Source organism: Pinus tabuliformis, chromosome Q, assembly GCF_031772625.1.
Source record: "Pinus tabuliformis cultivar Carrire ecotype Pingquan chromosome Q, CPIR1, whole genome shotgun sequence".
NCBI lineage: Eukaryota > Viridiplantae > Streptophyta > Pinopsida > Pinales > Pinaceae > Pinus > Pinus tabuliformis.
Window position 1 is genome coordinate 909,096,498 of NC_142296.1, and position 13,930 is coordinate 909,110,427.

A 13,930-nucleotide genomic window follows, 5' to 3' on the forward strand; every position below is an offset into this window, starting at 1 on the left:
AGTTTACATGCATGTCTTTGTTTGAAAAGAGTTACAGGTTCATAATCTTATTCCTACTATAAGAAAACCATCGCTAATTTTAAAAATACCAAAGGTATGGGTTTCAAAATTGTCTCTAAATTTCTCAATGAGCAAACAACCCACTATCCCTAAACTTTGTTAGACATTTAATGTTTATAAAGTCCTAGGGTAATGTTGTAAACTTGTGTTCAGACTTAATAAGATGTATTAATATGACATTTATGTAATGGACATATTATTAAAAGATGTAACATGAAATCCATTCCACATGAGAATGATGGAACATGCCTCAAATACAAGTTACAACGTCAACATGCTTCATATATATACATCATCTTTTAACTCATTGATGCATTGCCTGAATAATGAAATATTATTAAAATTGGCAACTAGGGCCAAACTCCATGTGGGTCATCTTATTTATGGCAGCTGATATTTTTCTTGGATTCCTCTTATTGAGAGGTGTAGGATTGTTCTAAAGATCATCCGATTCCGACATGTATTCATCGAGATATGAATTTATTTGTGTTACTTGACAATTTGTCAAGCTCAACCAGCAACCAAATTACCCCAACTTATCCTCAACGTTTTATTATAAATAGAATGGGTCTTCAAGTCATTTCACACTCATCTCTTGGGATCTCTCTCTCCACTCATTTGGGTTTTGGTGGAAGGAGAAGTCTAGTAGAGAAGATCTAGACGCCGTCCTAGAGGAGACATATAGCCGCAGAGAAAGAAATCACCTAGCCGCAGTCACGGAGGCTTTTATATGCAGTCAAGAGGAGGCTCTTCTACGCTGCAAGGAGAGGCTTTCTATACGCTGTCTAAGGGATCTTCAACGCTGTCAAAGGAAGCCCTAAAAGAGCCCTAGCCGCAGGTCTAGAAGAGACCTTAATCCGCTGTTAGAGGAAGCCCTAAAAGAGCCCTAACCGCAGACCTTATTACGCAACAGCAGGAGGCCCTAATCAGTAGCAAATGAAGGCCTAAAGCCGCAGTTAGAGGAGCCCTTATCACAGCATGAAAGGGACCTTTAGACGCAGCTAGAAGAGTGGACCTAGCCGCAGCAAAAGGAAGTATCTCATCAGCGTGAAGGGTCACATTGCTGTAGGTGACAGCATGGTATAATGCAAGGCTGTTTGGGCATGATAAGGTTGGTCTTGAGCTCGATTTGAAGGGCAGAAGAAGCCGCTGAAAGGAGGAGCAAGAAACTATTGTTTTAAGGTTGATTGGGTCACTGTTTGAAGGAACCTAAGTTGCAGTCCACTGCTGGGCTAGGCTGCAGGCCATAGCCAGCAGTTGGAGGCCTTTTAGTAGCTGCGTTCAGAAGGTAAGCAGCCCTATAAGGCAGCGTATCATTGGAGGACTGTATGAAGGCTATCCGCAGTAAATAGGTGGACTGTGGGGTGTGTTTAGGGTGCTGTAGCACACTGAGTTTGTGCCCTAACCAGTGATCAGGTTTGCCAAGATATGCTTCAGTCCTTGCAGCATATGAAGGGTGCCAGATTAGCAGCCTTGTCATTATCAGTGAAGCAGCGAAGGAAGGAGAGTCTTATTGAAGGAAAGCCTCAGTATTCTGGGTAATTTGGTTGAGTTGTTCTAGGCCTATCTTCTGCTGCATATCTTCAGTCCTTGGGATCAGAATTGCTGGAGCAGATAGCAATTTGAGGAATGCTGCTTCAGGGTTTGCTTCAGCACTCTTGATGATTGAAGACTGTCATAATGATGTACTTACTACTGCTGTTATAAAATCTCAGATTTATGTATTTGTACTATCTCTCTCTCTGCTGAAATATTGAAGAATATAAGAAGAATTGATCAAGGGTTTCCCCACATTGGGGTTTGTCCTTGGCTGCTGCCACATCTTGTGTCCTCTTGTCTTGGCTTGTCTTCTATTGTTTATGTTTATGTTCTATCTGCACTTTATTATCATGCTGATGTGATTGCTAATGTGAATATTGTCATTGGGATAATATGGAAAATTGAAGTAAATTGCTTTAAGCATAGAACATACCTAAATTAACATGGTATCAGAGCTGAGGTGAAGACAAAACCCAAGCAAGAGTGGAAGAGCAATCATTGAAGACAGTTGGAAAGGACAAAAGGCTCAATGGGTTCCTCATCCCAATTCTCGGTTGAAGACAAGCTCCGTGAAAAGTCTAACTATCACAGATGGAAGATGTCTCTTGATCTGACATTGGAAGAACAAGAAGTGTTGGATTATGTGAAGGGTAAAATCTCTGAGCCTCCATCAAATGCACCAGCTACTACAAAGAACAAGTACACTAAGGGTGAAGTGAAAGTGAAGAAGATTATTAGAGATTCCATTGACAAGCGTTTGCTGGCCTACATCTCCGATCTAAACACCTCCAAGGAGATCTACGACAGATTGGTAAGCATGTTCAAGGTTAGTGATGCAAATCAAATTTTGTTCCTCAAAAATAAGTTGAAGGATATTAAGAAGGGCAAGGACTAGGATATTCAGTCCTACTTCTTAAGGATCACCGAGATCAAGAATTATCTTCTATTGATTGGAGAAATCATATATGACAGGGAACTTACTATCACTACCCTTGGAGGACTCCCACCCGAGTGTTATATATTTAGAACCACTATTCTCAATAATGATTGAATTCCAAGTTCGAAGATGCATTCAAGAAGAAACCAAGATGGTGGAGCAAGAAATGCCCTCTAATAGAGGCAACCCCTCGACTTTCTCCACTCTTGCCAAATGGAGAAACTATGCAGGGTCTAAAGGTCACTTCAATGGAAAGCCCGAATCTAAGGGTGGAAGGAAGGGTAGATTCTTTGCTTGCAATAAGTTTGGCCATTATGTGAGGGAGTGTCCAAATAGAAGGGACACATCACATGATGATGATCACAATCATTCCAGGGGCTACTTCAATAGCAATGATCGAAGGAATGACATGTACAATGACAAAGGAGAAAGGAATGCGGGACATCAAGGAAATGGTTGACCCCCCAAGAAAGTAAGGAACTCCAGGTATGAAGAATCAAATGTTGTTTTTGACAAGAAAAAGGAGTATTATCTTATAGCGGCCCTCTCCACCACCTCCTTTTCGGACTCTTTTGGGAAATTGTCTTATAGATAGTGGTGCTTTAAGGCACTTCACTAGATATAAGGAAGCACTATCTAATCTAATAGAGAAGGAAACAAACTTGGAGATTATTCTTGGAGACGATGCCACCTATCTTGTAAAGGGTGTAGGGAATGTTACTCTTCAATTGGATCAGGGTAACTTGTTTCATTTACAAGAAGTTCTTTATGTACTCGATCTCAAGAAGAACCTGGTGTCCATTTCGGCAATGGAAGACAAAGGTTACAAGGTGGCATTCATTGATGGAATGGTACATGTTTGGAGAAGGAATTTTAAAGATGCTTTTACTCTTGGGCTCAAGATTGGCACTTTGTATCAAGTTGCAGGAAGTCCATTGGGGACCATGTCGTGTGACACATCTCTTAAATGGCACCGGAGGTCTACCCATCTTCATTGTAAGGCCCTACCTGATATGAGACAGATGGTGACAGGGATGCTTGAATTCAAAGAAGAGCATGAAGGTACATGTCTGAGATGTACTGAAGGAAATCTTACAAGGGGACCATTCCCCTCATGTAATAGCAAGACCACAGATGTGGAACAACTTGAGGGGTTTGAGATTCATGATCGAGAATCTCATGTATGCAGGTTGAAGAAATCTCTCTATGGCTTGAAGCAAGCACCCTGGGCTTGGAATGAGAGGATTGATAGCTATCTGATGAAGCTGAGATTCACTAGGAGTGAAGCCGATCCAAACCATTGCTTTAAGGTTGTGGATGATAGACCTCTCATACTGGTACTTTATGTGGATGACCTATTTCTGACAGGTACAGACCCTCTCATTTGCAAAAGTAAGAGGGAGTTGGATTTCGAATTTGGAATGGTGGACTGCAAGCCTGTGACTACCCCAATGGAGCCTAACTTTAAGAGGTTATGCGGTAGTGCTACTAGACCTGATTTGGGAAATGCCTCTAAGTTTCGTCAACTCATAGTAGCATTGATGTTCTTAGTGAACTCCTGTTCGGATATATGTTTTGCAGTTAGCATGTTGAGCCAACATATGTCTGAGCCTCATTACTCACATTGGATTGGTGCCAAGAATCATCTGAGATATCTTTGGGTCACAATCACTCATGGACTGAGATTCACTACTAGAGCTGTGAGGCTGCTTGGTTATTCTGATACTATTGGGCAGGCAGTATGGTGGATCGCAAAAGCACTTTTGCATGCTGGTTCTCTTTGGGTTCTGCTTTGATATCCTGGATGAGCAGGAAGTAGAAGTCGGTTGCTTTGAGCGCTGCTGAAGCCGGATACATAGTTGCGAGTATGGTCTTGTGTGAAGCTGTCTGGTTGGGGAAGCTCTTCAGTGAGCTATTTGGACATGTGCTGGATACCACCGTGATCCTTTGTGACAACCAGAGTGGGATCCGATTATCAGAGAAACCTGCATTTCATAATCGCTCCCAGCACACAGACGTCAAGTACCACTTTATCTGGGATATGGTACAACGAGGAGCAATAAGGCTCCATCACATTGGGACTGATGTGTAGGTCGCCGATATTCAGATGAAGCCCCTGAGAAAGGTCAAATTCTTCACTTTCCGAAAACAACTAGGGGTCGTGGAGAGACCCTCTCCTGAGGGTCCTGTATGATATGGATATTGAGTTCTGGGAGCTCCGGGGGGGCATGGGGTACTTCTTGGAGCGATGAGAAACCGTAGGGTGAGTGGTTCAGCCTTCCCCTAGTGGTTTGCTATGTAGGCAGGATGAGTGGTTCATCCTTCTCCTGCTGAGACACAATCATAGGGTGAGTGGTTCAACCTTCCCCTAGTGATTTGTTGTGTACAGGGTGAGTGGTTCAGCCTTCCCCTGGGATACCCCATGGCGACATGTAGGCAAGATGAGTGGTTCATCCTTCTCCTGCTGAGACATCCTACCCATGCAGTCTAGGACTCATGGGAAGTACTTCTCATCTGGCCAATGGGCATGGAAATGAGGATAGGGACCATAGAACTACTTATGGACGCATCGTGTACTGCCGTACTCCCTATGCTAGGATGATTTTGATCTGGGATCAATTGGAATTGACTTCGGGTCAATATGAGTGGTATGAGACACTCTTTATTTGGAACTGATTTCAGATTAGTAAGAGTGGTATGAGACACCCTCTTTATATGGGATTGACTTCTCTTTATATGGGATTGACTTCGGGTCAGTAGAGAATGGTATGATACATTCTCGATCACTTCTTTTTCATAGTTCAACAGAGCAGAGCAGTACAGGCCCCAGGGCACTGCATTGATGGCAGCGATAGTACGGACTGGCAGATGGATTAGCAGATAGAGTTCTCCCTAGTTGAGAGGGAGGGTTAAAATTTGAAACTAGGGCCAAACTCCATGTGGGTCATCTTATTTATGGCAGCTGATATTTTTCTTGGATTCCTCTTATTGAGAGGTGTAGGATTGATCTAAAGATCATCCGATTCCGACATGTATTCATCGAGATATGAATTTATTTGTGTTACGTGACAATTTGTCAAGGTCGACCAACAACCAAATTACCCCAACTTATCCTCATAGTTTTATTATAAATAGAATGGGTCTTCAAGTCATTTCACACTCATCTCTTGGGATCTCTCTCTCCACTCATTTGGGTTTTGGTGGAAGGAGAAGTCTAGTAGAGAAGATCTAGACGCTGTCCTAGAGGAGACATATAGCCGCAGAGAAAGAAATCACCTAGCCGCAGTCACGGAGGCTTTTATATGCAGTCAAGAGGAGGCTCTTCTACGCTGCAAGGAGAGGCTTTCTATACGCTGTCTAAGGGATCTTCAACGCTGTCAAAGGAAGCCCTAGAAGAGCCCTAGCCGCAGGTCTAGAAGAGACCTTAATCCGCTGTTAGAGGAAGCCCTAAAAGAGCCCTAACCGCTGACCTTATTACGCAACAGCAGGAGGCCCTAATCTGTAGCAAATGAAGGCCTAAAGCTGCAGTTAGAGGAAGCCTTATCACAGCATGAAAGGGACCTTTAGATGCAGCTAGAAGAGTGGACCTAGCTGCAGCAAAAGGAAGTATCTCATCGGCGTGAAGGGTCACATTGCTGTAGGTGACAGCATGGTATAATGCAAGGCTGTTTGGGCATGATAAGGTTGATCTTGAGCTCGATTTGAATGGCAGAAGAAGCCGCTGAAAGGAGGAGCAAGAAACTATTGTTTTAAGGTTGATTGGGTCACTGTCTGAAGGAACTTAAGTTGCAGTCCACTGCTGGGCTAGGCTGCAGGCCATAGCCAGCAGTTGGAGGCCTTTTAGTAGCTGCGTTCAGAAGGTAAGCAGCCCTATAAGGCAGCGTATCATTGGAGGACTGTATGAAGGCTATCCGCAGTAAATAGGTGGACTATGGGGTGTGTTTAGGGTGCTGTAGCACACTGAGTTTGTGCCCTAACCAGTGATCAGGTTTGCCAAGATATGCTTCAGTCCTTGCAGCATATGAAGGGTGCCAGATTAGCAGCCTTGTCATTATCAGTGAAGCAGCGAAGGAAGGAGAGTCTTATTGAAGGAAAGCCTCAGTATTCTGGGTAATTTGGTTGAGCTGTTCTAGGCCTATCTTCTGCTGCATATCTTCAGTCCTTGGGATCAGAATTGCTGGAGCAGATAGCAATTTGAGGAATGCTGCTTCAGGATTTGCTTCAGCACTCTTGATGATTGGAGGCTGTCATAATGATGTACTTACTACTGCTGTCATAAAATCTCAGATTTATGTATTTGTACTATCTCTCTCTCTGCTGAAATATTGAAGAATATAAGAAGAATTGATCAAGGGTTCCCCACATTGGGGTTTGTCCCTGGCTGGTGCCACATCTTGTGTCCTCTTGTCTTGGCTTGTCTTCTACTGTTTATGTTTATGTTCTATCTGCACTTTACTATCATGCTGTCGTGATTGCTAATCTGAATATTGTCATTGGGCTAACATGAAAAATTGAAGTAAATTGCTTTAAGCATAGAACATACCTAAATTTAACAAATATTCACTTCTGCATATATTCTGCCCTCATGTACATGCATTTGTTTCAACAGAATTATCTATGCAACACTTTTTTTTTGTCAGTGCCAGATGTCCCCATAATTCAGCAAATACGTGTTACTTCAAACATGAATGAATCTGTAATATGTATTATGGTTGTCACTTGGATCCTTTCAGAAAATATAACATGATCAGAGGAGTGACTGAAATAAATATTCCTTCTTTCATTTTTTTGAATAGCTTGTTCGTTCTTTAGGGTTGGGAATTACTTCATATTGAGCTGGACACAAAATGATAATTTTATAGGGTGTTCATAATTGGACAGAGTTTAGAGTACTCTGGGACATGCTTCAAATGTATTCTGGCATTTGTAAAAGATACCACAGGCATTGCATCCTATGGAAATACTACTTGCGGTTGCCAACCCATTATTAGTTATTAATGATAGCTGTTAGAGCTGAATCATTTCCTTGTTGTAATGCATCATATCTAAAGTAGATGAATTTTGCAGTGAAATGAATTAGGAAAACCTTGGAAACTCATTATTGATATTGCCGAACTTTTTCTAATGCAGAAGAGGATGTGAAGTCTCATCACATTAGCCGATGAATCCAGGGTCTTGTGCTCAGCTATTTTATCTGAGCTGAACTTAAAACAAACGTTTCCTTGAGGCTTAAGAGATATACAAGGAAAAAGACTTGGAGATTAACATGGGCCGGCTTTACCTGGTAAAGTTAGATGGAAGGTCTTACAGCTGCAAGTATTGTGGCAGCCATTTGGCACTGTTTAAGGAACTTATGTCCAAGGTACTTGCTACATTTATTCATCTCTTTTTGCTTATTCAAAACTTGCCTTTGACCTGTCCACAACTCTGTATTTTGTCTGTGATGTCTTTTTCATATTAAATCTAAACCACCCTTGCTCTTTTAGATAACCATGGGTTATGTCTTGGAAATTGCAACTTCATAAGCTTTTCTGTTAATTGAATATGAGACAAACTTTTTTATTTTTATTTGCAATATACTGTATTGTTGACCTAGTAGTTTACTTGCTGAGTTGTCACTCAAAACTAAGAGACAAAAGTACTTTATGAAAGAAAGGAATCCCGGATCACATGAGGGGGGCTATTTTGAGTGCATTCCTAGAGAGTAGTTAATACACTTCAGCATTATTTATGATCTATTTCTGTTTCTGTACTCAGTTACTACTGTTCAATCATTACGATATGCTATGCATGTTCAAATCATAACCACTTTTTTTCCTGGCAAAAGGATCGACCTGTCGAGGATGAACCAACTCACCGAATTTACATAAGAAAATGGATAATGTTGTGTGAAGTTGCTATGGGTTTTAAAATAGTTATTCCCTTATATAGCGAAGGTTTTCTAAGATAATCCGTTATTGCCATTCTAATTAATTGCCAATTTGCTGATTTGAAGTTCCTTTGCATGTTTTTTATGCCCAGTCATTTCACTGCGGAAATGGGAAGGCCTATCTTTTCAATACTGCGTAAGTTTTGAATGTTCAAACTCTCTCTGGGCATGTTGTTATTCCTGCTTTATATTTGAGGATAGTATTCAGATTTTCATATAAAAAAGTTATTTGTATTAATCAGTCCATTGATTGCATGGAGCTTGAGCATTAAAATTGAGGATCCTAGTTGTGCCAACAAACTTTATCATGCATTTGAGGAGTTCTGTTATTTTTGGGTGGAAATATCATTACCTCTCTGTCACATGTGCTAAATTACATCCATGATCTGCAAGAGGTAAAGTCACCCTGCAGCTACTGTGTGCTTTCCTAGGCAAATGTTGTAGCCTGAATCATATTATATTGGTCAACAAGGATCAGCGCTAAATGATATCCATCTTTGACAATGTGTTGAAGCTAAGTGATAATGAGGGAAAGTTGCATCCTCATACTACAGCGATGATTGTCTATGTTCTCCTAAAACAGGTTACGATCTGAATTATGCTGAATTGGTTAATAAGGATGGCCCAATACCTGTTTGTCTCTTTTCTTTGCTATAGGTACTTTGATGGCTGTGCATTCCGTGCATGAACATGGATTTTCAGGTATTATGAGAAAAACTCTGCCCACACAATAGAATTGACTTTCAGCCTTCGATCAAATAAATATTTTAAATTAAATTGTGTTCAACTGCTATATTCCCATGTTTCTGTCATTGTGTACCACACATTCTTTGAGTCCATTCTATATGCACTTTGATATTTGGTCCTTTTTATGCACCATACCAAAAAACACATATTTTACTAAACAAGATGTTCTGCTCAAACAGTATAGTAACAACCAAAGTTGTCACACTTGGACTTGACAAAGACTTAGCTGGTCTAGGACTCAGCAAGAGTCATTGACTTGGGAAAGACTTGACAAATACAAGAAGTCTAAAGATATAGTCTGGGTGAGTCTGGGCAAGTCTGATGAGTCATTGGCAAGTCTTGGTGAGTCTGGCTGAGTCTTGGCAAGTCATGGCGAGTGGAGAGTTCAGGGTTGTGTCTGAGGAAAGTACTCGGCCCAGCTGAGACTTGGCAAGACTCCTGAGTCTTGGCTGAGTCAAACTTCACTGGTTGCAACATAAATTAACTACTAATAGCTACTAAATAATATTGATAAGGTCTTATAGAGTTTCCTACAAATAGTTTTTGCATGGTTGGTGATTTATAAGTGGCTGCTGACTAAAGCCAAACTTGAAACTTGCTGAGAGTAGCTTTACAAATCAGAAATGTCTAGTTTGTGCCAAAACTGAGTCACTTGAAAATGTTTTATGGGAGTGACAGTTTGCTCAACTGTGTTGGAAACATGTTCATTAGAAGTTTTCATACATCGTTCTGTGTAATATTCATCGGAGAGAAGCTCTGTTTTTTATTTGGTGATTCCAGCTTGCTTGTTCACTCTCTTTATGTTGGCATGTGGCATTATATTCACATGACAGCTCTTTTTTCTTTCTTTGGAAAATGCATTGTGAGTGTGTTTTTGATGACTTTAATATATTTTCTCTTTGGAAAATGCACTGTGAGTGCATTTTGATGGGTTTAATAGTACTGTCTTGTTATTTCAAAAGCTATGGTAGGATGAATTACGCACCCAAGTCGAGGAAAAAGGTTTTCTGCTCATTAGGGATGCCAAAAATGCGTCAATGTCTAGACTCTACATATTCAGACCAATGTTGCAATATTGCGTGGGAAAATATATTGCCCAGGGTTTGGAAAGAAACTTATCAGCAACATCATAGGGAAAACTTCAAAAAATATTGACAGACTTAAAAAAACACAAACATATTCTTTTTGTTTTCTATTTTTTGAATATCTAAAGTAACCACCTTCCTCTAGCACTTCTATGGGAAAACGTAATTGTAACCCCTTTGTTCTAAATTCCATGCTTTCCCTCTTCAAAGTGAGCAAGCAAATCCCCAAAAAACCAAAATTCTTGGCCAATATTATTTCCATTTTCTCCTGATATATTGCTAATATATTCAAAATTTGAAAATTCATGATATTCTATGGTGATAATATTGCTGGCTTGGAAAACTTGTGATTTATCGCAATGTTAGCAATGTATGCAACACAATGTGGAAAAAGTCGAAGTCGGGATTAATTCGGCAAGGGTCCAAAAGTTGAAAAACTCGGCAAAGTCGGGAGTTTTTCGAAAAAGTCGGCAAAAAGTCGGCAAAATTAAAAAAATACAAAAATATTCATTTTTAAAAAAATCCGGACTTTTTCAATAAAATCCCGACTTTTTCAATAAAATCCCGATTTTTTCAATAAAATCCCGATTTTTTCAAAGAAAAAAAAATCATTAAAGAAACTACCACGATTTTTTGGAAAAAGTCCCGATTTAATCCCGACTTTTTCGATTTAATCCCGATTTTTTCGTTTCTTAAAAAGTCGGCAAAAAATCGGCCGATTTAATCCTTTTCTTGAAAAAATCGCGTTTTGGGGAATAAATCCCGATTTTATCGGGACTTTTTCCACACTGCAACATTAATGCAGACCTCATTTCGGAGTTGCCTGCAGTAAGGAAACTGCCTCATTGATTATAAATTATTCTCTTTGTTTATTGAAGTTGTACATATTTCCCTCAGTTTATACATATGTCTTTCTGGTTAACTAAGGAGTAATGTTACAAAAAAAGGTCCTTATAGAAGGAGACCAAGAAAAGCACTGGACAACATAAGAATGCATGCAATGTAAATAAATAGAAATCGAAGGTGATTGCTTAATGCTATAAACCTCAATGATGCCGTGAACAATACAGATACCCCTGTGCTTACAATATGAGACTCAAGGTATTTTCATACAAAAATTGAACTGTCTTGGGTGTTAGCTTTTGGGGTTACTCCAAAAGTGTTTTCACCTAGGTAGGAGACTGCTAGGTCTCCTAGTCCCTTGGTGAAACTTGATGGACATATAGATGGCCTAGTTTGAGTGGATGCTTGACATGGGATAGAGTTCTAACATAGTGCACTTACCTAGGTGTTTGTTATCCTATGTGGCATGATGATTAACCCAATAGGTGTGTACAATGGGCGAATTGATTGTTTGATTGAGAAAGTTACCTACTTAGGAGGATGAGCGCTAGGCACTTGGAGGGCACTTAGCTTTAATAGCATGGTACCATGTGACATATATCTTGGAGGTTGAAAACATAACTTTGGTGATGCTTGAGTTGAGGAGAACACTACATGGAGGTTGGTTGTGGACTTGTACACATGTTGAGGAGAAGCATTGGAGCAACTAACTACCTTGGCACATATGTTGAGGAACATTAGGCCCAAGACAACATGTGGCACACAACTAAAGGAGGAGAAACTTGCATGTGGCCACTTGTAGAGAGAGCCTTCATGGAAGAGGGAGCTTTGGGCTAACAACTTGTTCAATAGCATACCATCTTGGAGGAGGGGGCTGTGTTACCCACCATTTTATGGGTAATATCCTTGGGATATTTTTTTTTTCTCCAAGATGATCCTCAGCTGGCAGCCAACAACCCCTTGCAGCCATCAGCTAGCTCATTGTGCCATTTTCTCCACCACCTGAGCCAGCCATGTGGTCCCTCGCCCATCTACCGTGATCGTATGTTTGAAAGTGGACCTCCCGAATCTAAAGGTATGACTTGTCATTTTAAAATTGAGTATTGTAGTTTGCTTATCATGGACACTTATGGGCATGGATTAATGGGGGGATTTGACAGAAAGATGCGCTAGTATGTGCTTCTGTCCCCTAGACGCCTTTTAGGAATTAACCTTGCATCCTAGTCTCATGGGAACTCTTTTACTGATCATTTGGTTTCAGGGATGGTATTTCACGGGAAAACCCGATTTTGGTTGCATAGTCCTGCTCCTTTATCTGCTTATATTACCCTTTTTCCATTAATTATTACCCCATTCTCCCACCCGGGGCCACATTCCTCCATTGGGTCCAAATAGGGTCAACTCACCCCTTCCCCTTGCCCACACCTTGGGTCATGGCTTGGAATGAAGCCTGGAGGTTGATGCAGCTAAAAAGAAAGTTAAAAGCATATATGGCCCCATTCAACAGGGAAAGTAACACAAATTGCAAAAGGTGTCTAGGATAAAAACATTTAGCACGTGGGAAAAGCCAATACATGAGCTCTACCCCATCATCATGGCCATCACCCTGGTTCCAACAGGTTCTATGAGCCTTCTTCATCATATAGGAACACATGATTGTCCCAACCCCTAGTGGGCAATGAACCACCCCACCTTAAAAGGGGGCATTCATTGCTATATCTTATACATCATGCTCTAACCCCTTGAGCCCCGAGCAGTTAATTAAAGAAAATCATAAAAAGGCAAAAGACATATAAAAAAGGGTGGAAAAATCAACGTTGGGGCACCTCATTTACCACAATTGCTCCCTCTTACACCTTATAAACCCAGGTGTGGGTTTCCCTCTTATTAGCTACCCTTGTGCCCCAACATGTGACCCAAGGTTACCTTTTTTCATTCCCTACCTCATTCACCTATCTTCCATATGCCAGCACCTTTTGAAGGATGTACCTAGACCATATTATCCCCTTTAGAAGTAGAAACCACCTAATAGGGCACTTGGTTAACCCCATTTGGAGTTTAGGAGACATTGACACATCTCGAAGCCCATTATGGAAGGGCATGCCATTATGAAGTCCCCACCTGTGGTCCATGATTAGGTAAGCTCATTTACTTGATTTCTTTAATGACTTGTTGTACTGGAAGGCTAGGGGACACATTGGATCTTATGTAGGCTTGTAGATGATTTCCATTTGGGGTTTGGTCTCCCTATACGGGGTCCTAATCCTCCGGAGGGCTACATTGGCACATATGGGGTGATTGTTGAGAGCCATGGGCCTCCACAACAACAGATTGCACTTCATGGATCCCCACAATCATTTAGAGATTGCTCGTGGTTCATTTATTGGATAAGGAGGATGCACCTGATCCATCATGCCCAGCTGGCCCCAGATCTACACCATACACTTGGCAGATGATCCAGGATTTCTACAATGATGCGACATCTCCTACATTATCATCCTAGCCCTTGAGGGCAACCTACATACATCTTTGATTTGTTTGGAGACCCATGAGGACACGTGTGCTTCCACAGTCATTTGGAGCACCATAGGTTATTACAAGGGGGCCAACCCCTTGTCGACTGCTTTTGAGTGTCCTATTCTTCATTGTGGCACCCATGGAATTATTTAGGCCTCTTAGAGGGCCCACGACATGCATAGATTATTATTTGACCTCTTGAGAGGCTTACTTTTTCATTTGTGAGCTAGTTTGGTGGGCTTGTCACCAAAAGGTTGTATTATTAGCACATTA

The 13,930-nt window shown here is 41.0% G+C and overlaps 1 protein-coding gene across 4 annotated transcripts in view; it reads left to right on the top strand.

Annotated features, from left to right (window-relative positions):
• Positions 1-13,930, top strand: part of LOC149222421 (Yippee family putative zinc-binding protein) — a 142,504-nt gene that overhangs the window by 59,749 nt on the left and 68,825 nt on the right. For 3 of the 4 annotated variants that reach the window (XM_089385433.1, XM_089385432.1, XM_089385430.1), the window contains 2 exons: positions 7,667-7,898; positions 8,558-8,601. In XM_089385433.1, the coding sequence (XP_089241559.1) occupies positions 7,803-7,898; positions 8,558-8,601 (140 nt within the window). In that variant the 5' untranslated portion in view covers positions 7,667-7,802. The remainder of the gene's footprint in view (positions 1-7,666; positions 7,899-8,557; positions 8,602-13,930) is intronic. The other variant, XM_089385434.1, reaches the window with a different exon arrangement.